We start from the raw sequence: 21,126 nt of genomic DNA, 5'->3' as shown, positions 1-21,126 counted from the left end.
ATGATCGATGATTCTATGACAGTAGTCTTATCTATATATATCGAGATCTCAGCTTCCTAACAAACTGCTAACAGAAAATACTAATAACAGACTTCGAATAAGATGATTACAACGAACGCATGTAGAGTTGTAGACCACTCATGTTCAACAAAGAGAACATTTACAGCATACTGATTTTGTATTATGAAAGAGAATGGACAACAATTACTTGTTCAAAACGCTAGAACTGATCGATCAACGATCTGTCAATATATGCAGATGTAGATATATAGTAGGAGAAATGAGAGGTAAAACTAACAACTTCCTACAAGAAGAAATTCATTTATTCATACTCGATATCTTTGTTACAAGAAGAATTGAATCTGAAACACAATCTCGCCTTTCAAAACGTCCAGAACCTTAGAGCTCCAATGAACCCTCAACTACATGCGGTAAGGAGAGACAAGCATGATGCTGCAAGAATATGCAGTGAACTCGCTATCGAAAGCCAACTTGCGAAATAAAATTTGATGAGTCTACACTACCAATTCCCTCGGCGTTTGTGGTTCAAGAAATGTGTCATAATTCAAGCTTCTTGCAACTTCGAAGAAATGTTTAACAGATTCTTCAGGTGTCCGTACAAGAACACCATGCCCTAGATTGAGAATGTGTCCCCTTGGCCCTGCAGACCTCACCACCCTGAATATATTGCGTTAGTTTTATAATTATACACAATTCAGAACTGAAAAAATAAAACCAAAAGATCAAAACCCTAAAATCCCTTTGACTATCCATATAGAATAAAATAGAAGCTAACAATCGTTTGAACAAATTTTTTATTTAACTGAACATCTGAGCCAGTAAATATTGGGGCAAGGACTTTATTCCAACCAGTTGCCAAGTGCTAAGCTAGCTTTTCTTTTTTTTTTATAAGTTTTAGGTGAAGCCAAGTTAATCTGGGAAAAGTTTGATACTGGCCGAATATTAGTTTTTAGACAAAGAAGTCGGACAATCCAATCTGGTACAAATTCAGGCGAATGTCTACAAGTGATTTCACTACCCATTCGTTATCTAGCATCATACAAACCAGTGGTCCACACAAATCCAAGTTCATATTGCAGGTAAGTTTTGAATAATATTAGTTGTAAGTTTAGAGATGTTCCCATAACAAACCTTTGAATTTCTTCGGTCAAGGAAGGAAGAGGAGAAAATAGGTAAGCAGGATCCACATTTCCCTGTACACTGATCTCACTACCCAGTCGTTTTCTACCATCAGCTATGTCTACCGTCCAGTCGAGCCCAATCACGTCTACGCCGGTTCCTTTCATACGCTCAAGAAGGCCACCATTCCCATTAATGTAGAGAACAAGTGGTGTTTTAGGGCATCTTTTCCTAACTGAAGTCACAATCTGCAATTTAAGAAAAGTAACTTGTGAGCAGAAGGAAAAGGAAGCAACTTATACCTATAAAGAAAAACATGAGTAATTTCCATATGCACCTGTGTGAGAAGAATTATGTAAAACCTAATAAAGACTGTCCCTACGCATATGTCTCCTCCCTCACCTCTTGGATATAAGGCTTCGACCAGCTATCCCACATGGCTGGTGGTAGTTGCCCACCCCATGAATCAAATATTTGTATGCAATGTGCCCCTGCTTCTACTTGGAAAACAATGTAGTCTGATATTGCCTGAGTCAAATGAGAAAGAAGAGCCCTCAATACATGTGGTGCTGTATGGCACATGCTCTTTATTTTTGTATACGTGGAAGTTGAACCCCCTTCTACCATGTATGTAGCAATCGTCCAGGGTGCCCCTACGAAACCCAAAACAGCAGCATGCCCACCAACCTGAATGAAAGAATACGTGAGAGAAGCATGTGTACGAAGATTGAAAATTATAACCAGACATGTAATAATCATTCTCAATCTAATACAGTTGATCTTCTTTCTCAAGCATGTAATAAGTGTCTAATAACGACCTCCCGCCGCAGTATCTTTAAGGACTCCCCCACAAAGTGTAGTTTGTCCAAGTCAATCGGATGCAAGGTCTTCAATCCCTCTTCAGAAACAATGGGAGTCTGAATAACAGGACCCTTGACGTCTTCTATGTCAAAGGGAACACCAAATGCAGGTAGAGGCGTAAGTATGTCAGAGAAAATAATCACTCCATCAGGACGGAAAGCTTCCCAAGGCTGCAAAGAAATTTCCACAATGAGATCAGTTGTCTCTGACCTCTCTCTGAAAGATGGATATTTCTCTGCAAGCTTTCTGTAAACAGCCATATATCTTCCTGCTTGGCGCATCATCCATGCCGGAGGCCGACTTACAGGATCTCCTCTCGCAGCCTTAACCAAGAGTGGATCTGGGAGAAGGAAGTGGGGAGTTTAAAATGAATATGAAAAATGAAAACTTTTATATAACAATAATGAAACCACAATTTCAAAGAAGAGTTCTTACAATTAAACATCAAACGAGAGAAAATATTAGAGGACAGGGCTCAACATTATTTGTTGCAAGTCTTGGTATGCACCAGCATTTACAAGAAGTAACGAACAAAGAAATGCATTTGAGTATAGTTCGATATCACAGACCAGCACAGCACAGTTGCGCTCTATAGTTCATAGAACATAAAGTAAAAACAGACTTCATTGATGTATTATACTTCCCAACTATGTTTTTTTTCCAGAAAACTATCTACGATTCATCCATTTGAGTATAGTTCGATATCAAATGTATCAATGTATACTCAGACAACAAAAAAGCACCAAAGCCCTCCAGTGCTATAACAGCACTTCTAGGACAGCTTCAATATCCATTGACTTTTCGTTTCTCCATGTTACGGTGACACTCTTAGAGCTCTCACAACATCACAGATGCATGACTAAGAGTGTCTTCAACAACCTTTTCTCTGATTTTTTTCACCAGTTGGTTCTAAATCAACCAACTAGAGTTTTATTCTTTTGAATTCAGCTTCATTTTCAGTATCAACACACATTTATCACTATGTTGAACACCGAACATTTTCGATGAAAAATTAGAAGCAACTAATCAGAACCTGGATACTGAGAATTAAATTACTCTCTTTTTCTATTAGTCTCACTGAGAATTACTCATTGATTCAATATAATCAAGCTAAAATGCAAGAAATTCAAAACGAACAATAACCCATATCAAATTTATATAAAAAAAGATCCCAAAAAACCAACCAAACGATCAAACTTAAAAAAAGAACAAATGTTTGCAAAGTTGGGATGGAAAGAAGCATACCAGAAGATGAAGAGGAGGAAGAAGAGCATATTACAGAAACCTTTCTGTGGAGGCATTTTCTTTTGGAAGAAACCGAGAATACAGTGAGAGAAGTAGAAGTAGAAGCTGCTCCTGACTGCACGAACAAGCTCGAAGACTTCCATCCCAGAGAGCTGTTCACGCTGCAAATACCAAATTTCAGTTTTTTAGGATGCCCCAAGTGGCCCAAATGCCAAATTCAAAGTCAGAAATGAAGTTGAAGAAACAATGAGGGGAGAGAGAGAGAGAGAGACGGAGCTTGCCTGGCCGGAGCAGATAAACCCATTTCGGATAGACGGGGAGAGAGAGAGAGAGAGAGAGAGAGAGAGAGAGAGAGAGAGAGAGAGAAAACGGTAGTGTATTATATTATATTGGGCTCTGATATGGAGGCCCTGTTTGACCATAAAAAAAAATATTAAGGCCCAAGATAAACGTAAAACTTGAACGAAGACGAGTCCAATACTCTTTGTGAATAGAAATAATTAGAAATTCTCTCCCACATATTATTTTTTTTACAAGTGAGCGATTGAGATTAGTCCAATGAGATTTGGTTAAATCTCATCCTTTGCTTTTTGCGTTTTGATGCACAGGAGAGCATCATTCTGGAAATAATTAGGGTTATTTTCTCAAATGTGAAAACCTTTTGAATAGAGAAAATGTTGAAACTATGGTCCAAATCGTCGATTGAGTGTTTTTATATATGAAGTTTTCCCAAGATTAAGAACTTACATGAAACGCATTCAACTCTTGTACATAAAAATACATCTTAAATCGTGACATCACAGTGACGGCCCATTTCATTTAAGTCCTCTCATATTTTACATCAATGGTCAATTAAGTTTAGTATGATTTTCAGAAATTGGCAATTACAAAACTAACCCTTATTAAGAGTATGAAGCATTATACTATCAGTTTCTTTTTCGGTCTAAGAGTCAAGTTAACAATTCAAAAACATCCGAGAATTCTTAATTAGATAGTTGTAAATAGCCCCAGACTTGTAGAACTAAGTTAGTCCACTGTTTCATGTAGCTTGACAAGGAAATTTTGAGGTATGTGTACATAATCCCTTACATGTATGACCTATTGCTCATTGGTGGGCTGGTTTACAATAGGTTGTGACTAATTAAAATAGATTTAAGTATAGTCTGTTATTTGTTGTATCAAAATGTAAGATGAACAGAACTGGACATGATGGGTTATGAATCAACTATAAAGTGGGTTATCTAACATATCCTTATGCATGAGTTATAAGTCTGGTCTTACAAGTATTTGCCAATCCAATTGTATCACTAAGGCTCAATCCCATCTAGATCACCAAACAGGCTCTTAGAATAATGAAATCTAATGATGCACACATCGTCGATTTTTTTATACATTTGGATGCCTATACGATTTCTGATTCAAATGATTTTTTTAAAGATAATCTTTAAATAAACATTAAGAAATTCAAATGTTTTAATTATAAAATTTATACAAAAAAAAATACATTATTCGCATAAATTGGGATATAAGCATTTCCCATGAGCGAATGCAAGTATTATCCTTAAAAGAATTTCGATATCAGCATTAATAAGGCATGTATGAGGGTTTAGAAAATGACTGCTTTCAAGTAGGGATTTAAATATCCTCTCACATGCTTTTGTAATGTTTAGATGGGTATTTTTAGATCTCTCCTATCAACATCTTTCGATCCATTCTTGACTAACTTGATCTCAATCCTTTAAACTTAAAAATTTCTTGTCCAAACATAGCTTAAAGATATATGTGAGTAATAATTTGGTGACGGTTACTACAAGAAGTTAATAACATGAATTAGCCACTTAGTATTATGGTCTAGTGGTATTCGTCTTCACTTGTAAGTAAGAGGTCTTAGATTCGATTTTTGCCAAAGGCAAATTTAAACCACATTATTATGGCCAACCAATTGTGAAACTTAATCCACTCCTCATCCCTTAATATAGATAATATTGTTTGTGAAAAAAATAAGAAAATCAAAAAATAAAATAACGTGAATTAACATAGGTTTTGGAGGTCAGCAAGCTCTCCGCGAACGTAGTTCCTTACAAAAAGCACAAACATACGTTCTTGTGTGAATACCGAATAGTAGGAGCCAAATTTAAGCAAAAATAACACCTAAAATTGGATGAAATTGAAACCACAAGGAAATAATTTTTATTTTTTTAACAAATGATATTATCCACATTAAAGGAATATCGGTGGGTTTAGCCTCACAATGGGCTAGCAATAATATGGTTCAAATTTACCTTTGAAAAAAATCGAACAAATAAAAAAAAATATCACTAGACCATAATACTAAGTGACACCACTAGAAATAAATTGGAATACATAAATAAAAGAAAGCCGGCACCAAAATAGGACCAAAGAAATTAGGGTTCACAATTTAATTTGTGGTTTTCAGCTTCCTTCTTTACAATATAGAAAAGCACCCCAGCGGGCCCAGCCCTTGAGACAGATCATCTTCATTTCAACAGTACTGAGATTATGGGTGGCAAAATGTTTTACTAATACGATTTAGACATGAGTTCAAAATTTAGTCATGGAATTACGTGCTTTTTGTTTTTGGTAACAATATTTGCCATCAAAGCCAAAGCGGATGATCATCATCAAGATCAAAGCGATCATAGCTATCATATCGATCTTGATGTAAAAAAATTCGGAGCCAAGGGTGACGGCAAGATAGATGATACTGCGGTAAGAACAACTCTTGTTTATGAGATTGAAAATCACAGTTATTTTTTATCAAAATAGAGACTAATTGTTATTAAATCAAATGATGTTTGGCAATAGAAATATAGAAAAAAAATTTATATTTACAATGAGAATTTCGGAATAGCAATAACAATTTTCTAAACTAAAATATGCTTTTGGGATTGCTGGTAGGCTTTTTCAAATGCATGGCAAGAAGCATGCAGATCCAAGAAAGAGAGCGTCCTTACAATAGCAAAAGGAACATTTATAGTCGGTAAACTTGAATTTATGGGACCCTGCGAACAATCGGTGGAAATTGAGGTTGAAGGAACGGTGCAGTCTTCAGATACGAAGTCGGTAACTGGAGGTGCCCATCCAAATGCGTGGATTACTTTCCAAAATATCAAGAACTTGTCAATATATGGAGAAGGCACTTTTGATAGCAAGGGAATTGATAAGGATTGTCCTTCAACAACAAGTGGAAACAAATGCACCGGTAAACCTATGGTGCGTACGTAAGTCCCATGCATGCATGCATGTTCGCATTTGTACGTACGTCATTTCAGTTTTTTTTGTTAACCGTTGATCTTCAGTCTTTCCAATCATTGCACTTGTTTTTCGGTTCAATAATGATATTCATAACATGTTTTTGTATCATATTTTTATACCATTTTATATGGCATTTGATGTGGACAGTCACATCATTTGAATTAATCAGATTTTTAAATTTAGTTCGTTATTTAGTAAACTAATAATTAAGAAAAACTAATTAATTAAATAATGATTGTGGTATACAAGGAGTCTTTCTCCTTCCTTTCCTTGGGTTTTGTAAATTTTTCAAATGATGTGGCTGTCTACATCAGATGCCACCTAAGGTGGTATAGATATGTAGTATAAAAACATGATATGAATAACATTACTATTTTCCGTTAGTTGTTATTTGAATTTGAGTAATGCTATTCATACCATATTTTCATATTACTTTATGTGGTATTTGATGTGGATAGTCACATCATTTGAATTAATCAGATTTTTAAATTTAATTCATTATTTAATAAATTAATAATTAAGAAAAACTAGTTAATTAAATAATGTTTGTGGTATACGAGGAGTCTTTCTCCTTCCTTTCCTTGGGTTTTGCAAATTTTTCAAATGATATGGTTGTCTACATCAGATGTCACCTAAGGTGGTATAGAAATGTGGTATAAAAACATGGTATGAATAACATTACTCTTTGTTCGATGAGTAATGTTATTCATACCATGTTTTGGTATCACATTTTCATACCACCTTAAGTGGCATTTGATGTGGACAGCCACATCATTTGAATTAATCAAAATTTTAAATTTAGTTCATTATTTAATAAACTAATAATTAAGAAAAATTAGTTAATTAAATGATGATTGTGGTATACGAAGAGTCTATCTCCTTCATTTCCTTAGGTTTTGCAAATTTTTCAAATAATGTGGCTGTCCACATCAGATGCCACCTAAGGTGGTATAAAAATATGGTATGAATAACATTACTCTTGTTTGATTAATAGTTTCTTTGATTGAATGCAGAATTTGCTTTTCTTTCGGGTCACCAATGCAGAAATCGGAGATATAACTTCGACCAATGGCGACTACGTCCACATTGGCATTTTTGAGAGCACCAACGTGTTAGTCGAAGATGTTAACATCTACGAAATGGGTTCGGATGGAATTCTAATTAAGTCATCAACAAAAGTTAACATCACCAATGTAGATATCATAATATACAACAGCAACTGCATTACCATTAGCAACGATAACTCCGATATCCATGTCGAAAAAAATGCATTGCGAGGCCGGGAACGGACTTGGTATCGGACCCCTGGGTACCGATCAGTTCGAAAAATCCGTTAAGTGCGTGACCGTGAAGAACTGCAGCTTTGGGCACACTGAGGGAGGCATTCGAATCGAGATTTATCATGGTTCTCAAAAACCTTTAGATATTTCCAATTTGGTTTTTGAGGACATTATCATGGACTACACACAGAACACTCCTATAATCTTGAACCAAGAGTTATGCATTACCCCGGAAGGCAAAGGGCGTTGTGAAAAGACGGTGCCCTCGAATGTTAAGAAATCGAACGTGAGCTTCAAGAACGTCAAGGGCACGACCGTGCAGCCTACCGTACCGTTGTCAAACTTTCGTGCGGGGAGGGGGCATGCAATGATGTGATTCAGTGACATGAGAGTCAATGTGATAGGGGGCGAAAGTCCCGCAGCTTATTTTGACTGTAAGAACGTGAAGCCGATTGTGTCCGGCACAGTTCAGCCTTCAGCTTGTAACAAAGACCAAGGCGAACAATCCGAGTGATGACATGAATTGGTCGACATACGTCTAGAGCATTGTTAGGGTTTGGATGGAAAATAATGTCCAAGTCAGACGCCCCTTCATAAACATAACTGAATGATGAGTGGCGATTTATGGATAAATATTTACACAACAAAATAAAATAGACATGTTTTCTACAAATAATTAGTTTTGAGAATATAGCTATTTGTTGGTGGAATGTGCAATGATTATTTCATTATTAATTTGGACCTTTTAATATTGTCACAGTATACTTTTCTAAAGCACCATTTATTATTTTTTTTCTATAGATTTGTTGGAGATTAATAAGCTCTTCCCCCACACACAGAATAAAAGAAAAGAAAACTTCCGCAAATTAACCTACTTTATTCATGGAAGGGTAATGTTAGTGGCTCCAAATTTACTTTCTTGGTTTTGTACGTGGATGATATTTTATTCGCCAGCTCTAACTTGTCATTCTTGCATACAATCAAGATTTAATGATGACAACAGTTTCGATATGAAGGACTCATTGAGAGGGACAGATCGAGGAGAATGCTTGGTCTTTCTAAGAATTGCATTGATAGGGTTGTAAAAAAATTCAACATGGACAAATGCGCAAGTGGTGAACTACATATCGCAAAAGGATAATATTAGAGAGACAAAATTTCTAAACTAAAATTTGTAAATTCAAATGACATAAATATTGATGATTAGATTATTACTTAAGTGTTGATTAAGGTGCTTATAGCCTATTGGTGACATATCATTTGATTTACAAATTAAAAATTTGGTCTCTCTAACATTACACATTGCAAAAAGTGACAAGCTGAGCAATGATCAAAGCCCTAAAAATGAACTGGAAAAGGAAAGCATGAAAGACAAACCCTATGCTGCTCTTGTAATTAGTCTCATGCAATGTTCTAAAAAAGGGCCTAAGCAGTGCCTAGGCGTTGGGAGCTGGTGAGCCAAGATGTTTTCTTGCAAATCTGGTAGAAAAATTGGATGGGCACTAGGTGGGCTAGACGAGGCTAGGCAGGCGGGGCTAGGCAGTGCTAGGCGGTTTTTTTTTTAATGAAATTAAAAAATAAAATAAAAAATCATATTTAAGTCTAAGTGGTTTAAAATTATGAACTTGTTGTACATGTGTCATCCTACAATACTCCTCATTATGGTTATATGGCATATATGCGTAATGTGTTTTTAAATTTTGGACTTGGTGGATACTCTTTTTGCATTTTATCATTCTTTTATTATCTTATTCATTGATTTCATACAAGTCTAATTTTTTGTAAGTGTCAATATGCATTTATTTACAAGATATACAAGAAATTTACCTAAATCCATCTAGACCCTGCCTAGCCGCCTAGGCGCTATGCGTCAGCCCGCCGCCCGACTAGCGCCTAGCATTTTTTAGAACCTTGGTCTCATGTATGCCCAAGTCGTGTGTGGTAAATTTTCAAGTCAAGCATGTGGACAACACAAATCGGGTGATGTAGAGCACGTGTGTCCATTAAGCTTCACACGTGGGACAAGCATACCTTGAAGAAAGTTGAGATTCCACTATAAAACTAATTGACAATATGGAGAATAGCCTAACTACGTACTTATAAGCACATGTGAGGTCCCTCCTCCCATCCATGTGGAATTCATTCTTAACCGTTTAGTTTACATAAAAGAAACAAAACGGCAGACAAGTGAAGCTATTGTCAGCGTTTAAAAACGTCATTGAATACCTTAATTTATACATCTGTAATAGGAAAAATCTATGGCGAGAATTCGTTTGGCATGCATTTGCATCTTGAAATGTTCAATTTTTTCATACGAGGATTTGGATTCGTGCGGTTAGGTCAGCTCCTGTGCCATACGAATTCACACCATAGACAAGCTCCTGTAACAGATTGAAATTAGGGGTCGGGATGAAAATAAACTCCCGACGCCCCTTCATTCTTAAGAGTGGCGCGTCATTCTTAATGAGTGGTGCGCATGAACCCAAAAGTAGGAAAGGAAAGTAATCTAACAAGAGAAAGAGACAGAAACATAAACACCATCCTCTCATATAAATAAACTGTGGAATTACAAATCTAATGACTCTGCTGAGTGGCATAAGCTTTCAATAGTTAAAACTTAGAAATACAGAATAATCCTTCAATTTCAAATGCAAGACTCGCATCAAAATGGAAAAACAACCAGAAGAACTAGATTCTAAACAATCAGCGGTTCTTAATTTCCGGCATACACACGTCGATTATATTGAGATAACACAAGTTGACATGATCCAGTTTTTAGAAATCATTCAATTCCAAGGAAAACCAGAATCATTTTAGTGCAGATACCTTAACTAGATTCTAGAAGAATGTCCACAAATATAAAATTAAGTACAAAAAACGTACATTTTTATTTGAGGTGCCAACAAACAGGAACTCCCTTAAAATTTACCAAAAAAAGTCCATTCCTGTAGCACAGGAAAATGCATCAATATGAATAAGCTAGGCACCGTCATTGTTCTCAAGTAAATAGGGGACCAGGAAAGTTCCTTTGAGCACCAAAAGGCCATAGTCTGCTTAAGCCAAAATCCAAATTAGACTCTGGTTTTTGGCCGCACGTACTCCTCACCTTATCATAGAGTATGGTATAGTTTGAGCTGCTTATGTTTCTGAAATAACAGGATTTGCCACCATCGTACCTATACACTTGCTGGGTACTCCCCAATCCACTAGCTACCAAATTGTTTTTTACAACCATATTACCCTCGGCATTCTGCAGATTTCTGACAGAGCTACCTGATAATTGTGAACCAGCACTTGCAGACTTCTTCTCAATAAATCCCAATTCGACATTTGTAACCAACTTATACGTTTCATTTGCTTGATCCAAGTAGTCAGTGTACAAGTAAAGAGGAAATTTTTTGTTTGATGACATTGAGTACGCACTGGAGGATGGCGGCCTGATATGAAGTGTATCGTTGAAATGGATCTTCTGACTCACTATCTGTGTATTAGCATCATTCCTCATGACCATTGTATTACTGTAATGAAAATCTTGAATCGCATTGGTTGTGATGTTCCCATAGGAGGACTTCACCCATCCAGTCGATGACACAGACCTGCCGACCCTTGTTAAAAATGTGCCGTTTAAACCCTTGAAATCTGAAACCAGTGAAACAACAAGGGGCAAGCTACTATGCTTCAAAAGCCCTCCTTCAGTTTTCATGCTCTGCTTATCCAACCAAAGATGCAAATTCGCGTCAACATACCAAACATTCAAGGCACTTGTAACACTAAAACCAAACTTGTGGCTCTTCCCATCCAATATCTTCCCTAAAAAGGGCGTAATCTCAATATCATAAGAAGGAAGATCATAGGATCCAATCGCAGTAATGGGTCTCCACAGCAGAGGATTGACCCCTCCAGTGAAAATCACAGTAAAAGGCCAGACTGCCCCGACAACCTCACCGTCTAAACTCACCACAACCTCCCTAAAAGGCCCATTTCCAGGCGTGCCGCTAAGATTGTTTGCAGCAATGTACTCATTAGGAGCATTTGAATACCAAAACTCATCATTCTCATGAAATGAAACATACACCTCCAACACAGCCCTATAAACATTTTGTGGAACATCAAATACCTTCCACTGCGTATCGGTCGAATTCTGGATTTTAAACCACAACCCATCATTCAAAGGCAGATTTCTAGAAATGGGCAAGATCAAATCAGCCCAAGAATGGTACCCAGAAGCCAAATTTCCCAACTTTTTCTCGTAATTGTAATTCAAACTCTTCTCAGCAGGGTAAAAATGAATGCTTATGTTCACATGGTAAATTCCAGTGTATGTTTTATCAATCAAATTCCCAATATAAACAGCAAGTGTTTGACTGTTCTGAAGCAAAGAATAGTACCTTGTGATGTCCTTCTCGACACTCCAAACAATCCCATTCGGCCGCGGCTCCGCCGTGCAACTCCTGAGAAGCTCAACGCCGCCGAGCCAAACTCCAAAAATCCGATCAAATTGCCTCCCTTTGCAGGTGGCTTTCCACTCGAGGACAATTCTAGAATATGTTTGAGATGGGCAGTGCGAGGGAGGGGTGTATTTAGCAAAGACCGGAGCTTTGCCGTATGTATACCCAAAGTCGTGCTGGAGAACGAGCTGGGTGCAGGGCTTGGTTTTGGGGAGTTCTATGGGTTTGGTTACTTCGAAGAAGAGAGTTGGTGCGGGGTCGTTTTGAAGGGTGGGATCGGAGAGGAGCTCCGATCGGAGGAGGTTGAGTTTGTGGACATTGGCAGTGGAAAAGAGTGGTCGGTGGAGGAGGAGCAGGAGGAAGAAGAGGGCCAACGGAGAGGCCATGAGTGACTTACTGGTAGTTGAGCTGTCTGTTGCTTTGGTGCTGTTCTTGGAGTAGAAAACAATACTGAGTTTCTTTTGCTTTTTTTGTTTTTGTCTAAAAGTTTCTTTTGTTGGAGAAGAAAACAATGGTGAATTGGTGATTCATTCTATAAACTGATTTAAATAATTTTTTAAAAGTACGTTTTTATTTTCATTTAAAAAAAAAAAAGAAGGACAAAACTTGGAATTCTTGATTCTCGTTTGATTTGTTCGAAAATTAGGCTTGCCGTTTTTATTTGAAAAATCAAATTTAATTTTTCATGTGCAAATAACGTTTTTTTTTAATTATTAACTATTTAATTAAAATATTATTTAAATTTTTATGAGCTCGTTAGGAAAATACTTTTAAATGGATAAAGCGTTTTTAAAGAAAGTATTTTTAAAATTAATCCTTAAAAATGCAAATTAATTTTAAATTGTTTCATTCACAAATTAAAAAATAATAATAATAATAATAAATATATAAAAAAAACACTTTAAGTGATTTTGAACTCAAAAACATTTTTTTTCAAGAATTGCTTCTATCATTTAAAAGCACTTTCCAAATAAACCTTAATTTCAATAAGAAATACCATAAACAATTGTGCTAATGAAGTGATAATGGCGTAGGTAAATATAGTAGAAAATCTATTTAACTAACCAATTTTAGTCCAAAGAAATATTTAGTAATTTTGTATTTTCTACAAATAGCAATTGGAATGTGTTGGAAAACAATGTCTCATGCATTTGGGAAAATGAACTGTAGTTTTTCAAGGGAATCCAAAAGAAATCGGTGATAAATTTAGTGGACAGAATATCAGTTCCTCCTTATATTTTAAAGAAACTAATGAAAATGACTTGAAAAACTTTGAGATTTAACAATAAGGACAAAATAAAAGGTAAAGTGAATAGTACCAGGATTGACTTTTTAGTGTAAAAATGTGATTTTTTGTTAAAGTGAACAGTACCGAAAGCTTTTCATTAAAGTTTCCTATATTTTATTGCTCTTTCTCTCTTCTTTGTTGCAAAATACATTTGGAAAATTCACTATCTTTCATATGGGGTAAAAATCAAATTTTGTATAAGGGGATGAATCTGTAGCAACATATTTTTATACATGTTTTTGTAGGACTCACTAGTGTATTTTAACAATCCAAACCGTTCATCTTTTAGGTCATAATTCATAGATTATCCTTGCAAAAAAATTAGACAAATCCAAATCTATTAAGACATTTATTTGTTGTGAAGAAAATGGACAAATAAGGTTCTGCAACAAAACCCTAAACCCTTAATCCAACGATCATTGGTTTTGGATTTGGATACTTTTTGATACACATGATTTTTGAAAGAAAACTTAAAAATTAAACCATTCAGATCACTTAAATACATTACGGAATTGACAAAAAAATACTCATGTCAAAAACTGCGTAAAAAAGATAGTGCCACTATATCCGTCCCAGAAACAAAAGTGTAAAACAATTGAAGGCGATGCGATTGAGGAGATGGTCCACCAGAAGCAAGTACCCAACCCAAAAAACAAAGGTGAAAAACAAATGACAGCCCAAAGCAAACCAAACTGCATTGCTCTCAACATTGTAATTGTTGTACTTCCAGCCTAACGGTTAGGCCGGTTTCAAGATCGGGTGGTTTTTGGGTTTAGTCGTTAAGTAAGGAACAGATGAAGAATAATCCAACAAAGACCACTAAATTACTCTGGTAAAGGATTTCATCGTTTCATTTACATAAAAAGATTTACAAATGTTTGATATTTACATTCGATTAGAGAGTTCGGTTCAAGACTGATATTTGACCTGAGTCGCCGTTCAACATGAAAACCTCCAAAGGAACATAAGGAGAGGCTATTGACGAACCAAATCTATACGTAGGTTGCAGTATTTTGCTACCTTTCGCACATTGAAATGCTCGAAGCCTTGGTCCGGTTCTCATCTGCCAAATCTGCACGATATTGCCACGAGAGAAAACATATTATTAGAAATTAAGCGTGAGTCAGATGTTAATCGCTTGAAGTACTATTGCAGTTCTTTTAATAAATACAAGAAGTAAGTTCCCATCAGTCCAAAACTAAAACAATTTCTTGACCTTACTTAATGATATCCATTCATTCGATTTCTAGGCTGCCATCCAGCACATATTCCCTTAAACTCATCTGCTTCATTTGAGTGAAAATGGAAGAGCGGTGCACGGTTCCCATGAAACCCAAAACGATCATGTATAGAATGACTCTTACTTTTGTGGGTTTTTTTTAACTAAGTAACAATGTACTAAAGAATGCCAGGTATAGATAGTTTCTTTGAAGATAAGAGGAAATGCAGTCAATGCTATTTTAATTTTGCATTATTGTAAATATATAAACTACGAAAAATGCAACTAAGAGAATGAAAAAGATCTTTGACTGCTTGCATGTCCGAAAAAGGAGAGAGTTCCTGAAAGGAAGCGGTAAAAGAAACTACCTCAACAATTCCTTTTCGAGGGGCATGAATAACCAAACACAGGCAGTAATCACTCTTCGTGGGTTCATAGTAACTTGAATTTGAAGCTGCAGTATCTTTTTTGACCAGCATCTCCACGAATAGGCAACTAGCATCCCGATATCCCTGCAAATCGACTCATACCACCATCAGGGAAAAACTACAACATCAAAACGAAGGAGATAGAAAAACTTTCAATTTAAGGTTTCTGAGAGAAACCTTCCAAAGCCGCACTATCACAAGTGCTTGAGTGTCTAAAAGCAATATACGACCAAGTGAATCTGTAATCGCAGCCAATGTGCCACTAGGTGATAAGGTAAGCTTCTCACCCTTTCTTGGGAAATCCTTCAAACATGTCAATGGTGAAGCTGTCACAAATAAAATCACATGTGAGCGAAAAAAAAAGTTTAAATGCAGTTGATTAACGATTGGTAACTAGACTCCCAAATCCATGAAGAAAAAATCAATTATAATAGTAGCACTTAAAACTTAGGCCTCGTTTGTTGTTTACTTGAAGGTAGAAGATGGATTACTCATTAAGAAAACTTATTCATTACACTCCTCTCCAAAATGTTAGGATTAGAAGGGATAAGTTTTCTTCATGTCTAATACCCTTCTAATCTCCTCAAATATTAAAATCACCCACCACATACCCTGCATTTAATGATCCAATCCATTCCAATCCTAGGCACCATACGAGCCCTTATGGTTTAATTCCCTTTCAGCTGACAATAAGCCCGGTCAAATCACTTACCTCCTTAGACTTGAATGAATGTTGCACACACAGAGGAACTGAGGTATCTACTTTTGGTTCCATTACCAGTCCAAAAGCATGTTCGTGCCTATTTCTTCTTATTTTTTAACCAAAAAAAATGTTACTGTTATTTCTTTCAATAGAAACAATATTAGCAAAGTTCCAAGAGCCAACAAAGTATGGAAAACACAAATAGTCATGCAAGCAGGGGGCATGACCACCACATACATGGATGCAAAGGAAGTAGATACTTTCAAGATGAGTTACCATTTCTCTGTTCTTTGTGCTTATAACCTCGTTCTTCTTTCATTTATACATTCGAGTGGAAAGACGACACAAATGTACTTAGGCAACAACATTATGAACTTTAAATAAATAACTACAGTAAATTAATCTCACCTTGTGCAAATGGTTGAGGTTTCTCCTCTGATTTTTTAGGTGAAGTCTGGTCGCTCCCCAAAATCATTTTTGATAATGAAGCTATTGTTGAAAATGTTACAGGCACAACTTTAGACAAGATTGCCCCCACCAAAGACCTATTATTGTCTTCCGATAGTCTTTATATGGAGAAACCAAATGTCGTCAATAAATATGGGCACTTTTAAGTGAAACAAATATAAGACTGCATTTAACACTAAGTAGAAAACCTGTAAGTTGCATCATCCCACCACACTAACCTGAAGGCTGAAATCACTGCATCCTCTCCAACAGTGATTCCACAGAAATAATGTCCAGTTGACTGCCCAACAATAAAAGCAACTGAATTCAAACCCAGAATAACTTCAGAAAGTTTTCCATGATTTATGGGGAAAAGACCAGAAGCTATCAGAAAAATAAAATAAAATAAAAAACTACGAAAAATGGACCAAAATGGCAACAAAACAAAATTGTAAACATTACCGAAAGAAATTTGCATAAATCTAAGAATGAAGTTCCTTTGATTATCTCATTATTTATAAGATGACAAACAAAATCAGTGTGGTATAAATGCTAAGATTTTGAGATTTGTCAATGGGGGAAAATAGTTCTTCAAGAACTTTCAAGCTTCCAGTTGACTTTGATGCAAGGTATCTTGTCATATATATCCCCACCCATTAACTTCTTTTTAACTTGTCAACTCAACAGAACCTTGTTCCATCAAGATGGAAGCTGAGAAAGCATGCAAATGTCACAGGACAGGGTGACATGAACATACGTTATTTGATTGAAAAGGAGAAACACTGGAAAAAGGATCTGGAGGAAGCTCAAGAATATAGGCGAAGGTGTGGAAGTGAAGAAATAAATGATCTGAAAGCTTAAAGTGTACATGGAGTTTGCTCTCCATCCAATGAACCGAATAATTCAGCAGATGAAGATGACGAGAGATTTTCATTTGAAAATGAATCTGTCAACCTAATACCATAGATGATGGAGACAAGTAAAAGGAAATAGATAAGATAAAATAGAAAATGTCTATCGATAGCTCCCAGGATCCTGTGCTTCTCAAGAGAATCAACAATTTGATCATGAAGATAACTTCCTTTTTGAGCTGGTCTCCTATATCCCGGGCAGACAAAAGTCCTTTTATTGAACAGTTGGTGTTATTCTCAATGGAATTGATTATTTCTGACTCTTGACTACACTAATTGCAGTTTAACATTACATGGTATGTGTGCTTTTAATTTCTTGAACTTGACAAATGACCATCTTGTTTTTTTATGTTTTGGGTACAATGTGTGTTTTTATAATCTTGCTGCTTTTCATGCAATTAAAACAGAAAGCATCAGCATATTTAAATAAGCAGGGCGAATATACCTGGATTTCCATCAGTGGCGGAAGCATAATGCCAGTAATGGCTGCATCAGCACAAGTACCATACTTGCTGACACTCCATGACTGGTAAGGTAATTTACCATAGGAATGTCCAAAATCATCTGAGCCTCGCTTTTTGAGTGTTTGATCCCAGAACTGAGACTCTGTATCTTCAAACCACTGGTGCAGCATATTCTGTATTCCAAGCATGTAAAGCATATTATTAGAACCCACACCAATTGAGCTTCTAAATGCTAGAAACAACTCCAAATTTTAACCCACAAAATAAGGGGGCCTAAACTTTTTTGAAGTCTCCGCCTATAGACATCACATACAATCTTGTTAATTTAAAACTAGAAATACTTTATCTTTACATTACATTAAGTGAAAGTATGGGAAATTAAAGATTCAAGACACATGCTTCGCACTCAAAGATGACTTTACAGGTACAACTCTTCATAGCAAGGAATGAAAAAACAAAAGGTTTCCCCTACCTGAATATCCGAGCCATCAAAACGAGCAACTATGCCAGGCATAACAACACAAACCTCCTCTGAGGATGTTTCATGGGTCAAATCTCTCTTCGTTCCACGGACTCTCAACCTTATAATCCGCTTGGGATATACGATCTGTTAATACATAAAATCATTAAAGTTGCATGACCAAGACCAGTAGACCATAACTCAATTTTCCAACAGAACCAATACCTAAAGTAATCACAATGGCATACAAAACTATCATATATGCAGAATCTAAACGAATTAAATTCAATAACTCAACATTTCAATAATCACCACCAGATAAAATCACAATGCCATACGAAAGTGTTGTACTTGAAAACCCTGTATGCAAAAATCTAACAAACCCATACGCGAAATCAAAAGGGTCGATGTGCAAGAAGTGCTTCGAACTGATCGCACCCAGGCTCTGAGGCTGTGCTTGGTAAGCAGAGACCCTAAAGGTTTCAATGTGACCAAGTGGTGCCATTTTGGATTGCTTTAACTTTGGGTCCGAGTCGGTTGCTTTGGTAGAAAAGATTAAAGGGTTTCGGTCTTTGAAGGTTTGTTCAAATTGTAATTTTAGGTTTTACTTTGTTTGGTTAATGGGAATTCATTAAAGGTTCTGTTTTTAAGAAAAATGAAATTCAAAGGATGAATGATCTGAAGTAATGTCGATTTTTTTCTTGATTGGAAGCTGAGTTTAAAAGTGTATAGCATTGTAGTTTTGTTTCTAAGAACATGAATAAAATTTTTGAACTTCATTTTCCCTATCAGTTTCTGAAGTTTCTTTGCAAGCAAACAGGAACCGAATGATAAGAGTGCAAATTTGTTTACCAGAAATGGGTTTCTAGTTTCTACTCCATTTGATCCCTTTCTCACTTGGTTATGGGTTCCAATACCAAAAGTAATCACAATGGCATACAAAACTATCATATTTACATACCCAACATGCAAAATCTAAACAGATTAAACTCAATAACTCAAATTTTCAATGATCACTACAAGAAAAAATCACAATGCCATACATAATTATTGCATTTACAAACCCCATATGCAAAAATCTACCAAACACAATAAAATTCACATCATTCAAAGACAAATTTTCATCTAATCAAACCCAGATTACCAATGTAGCAGCTTTACCTGCTTATGAATCAAATCTCCATCCAAAGAGAAAAATAGGAGATACCCAGACGAAGTCCCGGCCACAACCACCCTTATCTCGTCAAACACCAGCCACTCCACCGCCGAGACGAACTCCGCCTCGATCGGGGACAATTCGGGTCGAATTTTGAGGCGGGTCCCGTCGGAGTCGGCCCACCCGAGAACCACAATAACGGAGCGGTTGGCGAGAGCGAGCGACTGGGTGTCCAGGGCGCAGAGGAGGTTGGGGTCGTCGAACCAGCCTTCCTTTCCCGCGCCGAGCTCGCCGAGCTCCTCGCAGGCGATGTTGCCCAGCTCCGTCGTATGAGTTCGCTTCGCCATGGTTGATTGGACCGGAGTTGGAAAAGGAGGAGGAAGCAAGAGGTGTAAACAGGCCTACTTTTCGTTTAGTTTAAGTGCACGAAGCCGCATCGTTTAGCCGTTAGAGTACGAGAGATTTTCCCAGTGTGACCGCACACCAATGGCAAGTGTGTAAATGAGATATATGTGTTAAAAAATTAATAATTTAAAAAATAAAATTTTTTATTATTTATATAAAGATATGTGATGTATTATTCGTATTCTTATCATAATTAAAAAATTTCTTGTTAGAGAAGTAAAAGGATGGAGAAATTTTCAATGTGATCGGTACGGATGGTACATGTGTCATTATACAACTGATGAGATATGTGTGTTAAAAAATTAATAACTTAAAAAATAAAATTTCTCACCAATTGTATAAAAACATATGATGTGTCAGTATCACAATGAAAAATTTATCGGAAGGAAGGCGCCATGTACCAACGACCAACTGACCCAACTATTTTTTTCTTTTCTTGAAATCTACCTAAAATAATTGTAAATCAAATTTAATTTCTAAATTTATTAAATTTAAAACGAGATGTTATTGATACTCACTCTAAGTGAGTTGCATTGTAACAAACTTTTTCTTCTTTTTTTTTGCCAAATTTTTTTTCGTGATTTTTATGATGACAATGGATTTTTAATGTGACTTTAAAACATAGCTAAATCATATAATGGATAACCTAATTTCATATCGAATTCATCATTTACGAGATTCGAATATAAGACATTTTACTTATAAATGAAAAAGAATACCACCATATCGAAGTATTATGGCGATAAATCATCTATTTAATCTCTAATTAAAGACTGCACTGGTATAATCGAGAAATCGAAATTGCTGAGTCAAGACCCTTCCCTCTCTAAAACCCTAAACCCTTCTCTTTTCCTCCTCACGTCATTCTTCATTCTCCTCCGCAAAAACCTAACCCTAAAACCCCTCACCGCAGCCCCCAAAACACTCTCCATCAACTCGTTCTCCCAATTCCCGCAAAATTTGGATCCCAATTTCACATTTTCCTGCCAAATTTCCCAACTCTGGCGGGACCTCCGCTAAGAGTTAGGGACCTCCGCTCGTACGCCGGGCAGAGCAAGAATAAGGCTTGAGGCTGGTCGTCCCCGAGCAGAATCGAAGGTAATGCAGAGTTTTGCGGGGAAGCGAAGGAAAATGCTCGACAGAAAAGCAAAAGGCTCGCCGAGTCCAATTTCTACCGACTCAAGAACCGGGCCGAAAGTACATCGATAACTTCACTGACGATGATGTTAAAGTTGTTAGGATCCTAGCCGTTAGCAGATAAGTCTTGTTGCTAGGGTTCCTAGTTGTTAGGGTTTCTAACCACGTAGGAGTCTAATAAAGTCCTAGTCTTAAGGGACACGCTGCATGTTTGTTTTCAAGTAGTCGTTACCACGATTGTAGGTCCTGTAAAATCGT

The 21,126-nt window shown here is 36.5% G+C and overlaps 4 protein-coding genes across 4 annotated transcripts; 1 reads left to right on the top strand and 3 right to left on the bottom strand.

Annotated features, from left to right (window-relative positions):
- Positions 1-307: 307 nt before the first annotated feature.
- Positions 308-3,404, bottom strand: LOC137743731 (uroporphyrinogen decarboxylase 1, chloroplastic-like). The gene is made up of 5 exons (XM_068483675.1): positions 3,247-3,404; positions 1,959-2,341; positions 1,543-1,827; positions 1,153-1,388; positions 308-678 (listed from the first exon to the last, which is right to left on the bottom strand). The coding sequence occupies exons 2-5, from the start codon at positions 2,283-2,285 to the stop codon at positions 516-518; spliced, it is 1,011 nt and encodes a 336-aa protein (XP_068339776.1). The 5' UTR covers positions 2,286-2,341; positions 3,247-3,404; the 3' UTR covers positions 308-515.
- A 2,398-nt stretch (positions 3,405-5,802) lies between these two features.
- On the top strand, positions 5,803-8,178 carry LOC137741907 (exopolygalacturonase clone GBGA483-like). The gene is made up of 4 exons (XM_068481603.1): positions 5,803-5,976; positions 6,166-6,480; positions 7,536-7,665; positions 7,739-8,178. The coding sequence occupies exons 1-4, from the start codon at positions 5,803-5,805 to the stop codon at positions 8,176-8,178; spliced, it is 1,059 nt and encodes a 352-aa protein (XP_068337704.1).
- Positions 8,179-10,431: 2,253 nt separating this feature from the next.
- On the bottom strand, positions 10,432-12,724 carry LOC137743425 (peptide-N4-(N-acetyl-beta-glucosaminyl)asparagine amidase A). Its single transcript, XM_068483312.1, has one exon. The coding sequence runs from the start codon at positions 12,634-12,636 to the stop codon at positions 10,801-10,803; it is 1,836 nt and encodes a 611-aa protein (XP_068339413.1). The 5' UTR covers positions 12,637-12,724; the 3' UTR covers positions 10,432-10,800.
- Positions 12,725-14,362: 1,638 nt separating this feature from the next.
- Positions 14,363-19,746, bottom strand: LOC137742766 (uncharacterized). Its single transcript, XM_068482714.1, has 8 exons — positions 19,332-19,746; positions 18,183-18,317; positions 17,692-17,883; positions 16,575-16,636; positions 16,297-16,454; positions 15,363-15,511; positions 15,126-15,269; positions 14,363-14,610 (listed from the first exon to the last, which is right to left on the bottom strand). Exons 1-8 carry the CDS (start codon positions 19,671-19,673, stop codon positions 14,434-14,436), a joined length of 1,359 nt encoding a protein of 452 aa, XP_068338815.1. The 5' UTR covers positions 19,674-19,746; the 3' UTR covers positions 14,363-14,433.
- Positions 19,747-21,126: the final 1,380 nt, after the last annotated feature.

Source organism: Pyrus communis, chromosome 8 (assembly GCF_963583255.1).
Source record: "Pyrus communis chromosome 8, drPyrComm1.1, whole genome shotgun sequence".
NCBI classification, from domain to species: domain Eukaryota; kingdom Viridiplantae; phylum Streptophyta; class Magnoliopsida; order Rosales; family Rosaceae; genus Pyrus; species Pyrus communis.
This window is presented reverse-complemented; position numbering and strand designations above follow the sequence as displayed.

Excerpts from the sequence above, each read along its gene's own strand:
- LOC137743731 (XM_068483675.1), bottom strand. The coding sequence starts at position 2,285 with ATGATGCGCCAAGCAGGAAGATATATGGCTGTTTACAGAAAGCTTGCA. Across the intron at positions 1,828-1,958 it reads TAAAGATACTGCGGCGGGAG|GTTGGTGGGCATGCTGCTGT; the intron begins GTCGTTATTAGA and ends TCTTTCATTCAG. Across the intron at positions 1,389-1,542 it reads CGAAGCCTTATATCCAAGAG|ATTGTGACTTCAGTTAGGAA; the intron begins GTGAGGGAGGAG and ends CTTAAATTGCAG.
- LOC137741907 (XM_068481603.1), top strand. The coding sequence starts at position 5,803 with ATGAGTTCAAAATTTAGTCATGGAATTACGTGCTTTTTGTTTTTGGTA. Across the intron at positions 6,481-7,535 it reads AATGCACCGGTAAACCTATG|AATTTGCTTTTCTTTCGGGT; the intron begins GTGCGTACGTAA and ends GATTGAATGCAG. Across the intron at positions 7,666-7,738 it reads TGTTAACATCTACGAAATGG|CAACTGCATTACCATTAGCA; the intron begins GTTCGGATGGAA and ends AATATACAACAG.
- LOC137743425 (XM_068483312.1), bottom strand. The coding sequence starts at position 12,636 with ATGGCCTCTCCGTTGGCCCTCTTCTTCCTCCTGCTCCTCCTCCACCGA.
- LOC137742766 (XM_068482714.1), bottom strand. The coding sequence starts at position 19,673 with ATGGCGAAGCGAACTCATACGACGGAGCTGGGCAACATCGCCTGCGAG. Across the intron at positions 15,512-16,296 it reads ACCTCAACCATTTGCACAAG|CTTCACCATTGACATGTTTG; the intron begins GTGAGATTAATT and ends TATTTGTGACAG. Across the intron at positions 14,611-15,125 it reads CTCGAAAAGGAATTGTTGAG|ATTTGGCAGATGAGAACCGG; the intron begins GTAGTTTCTTTT and ends AATATCGTGCAG.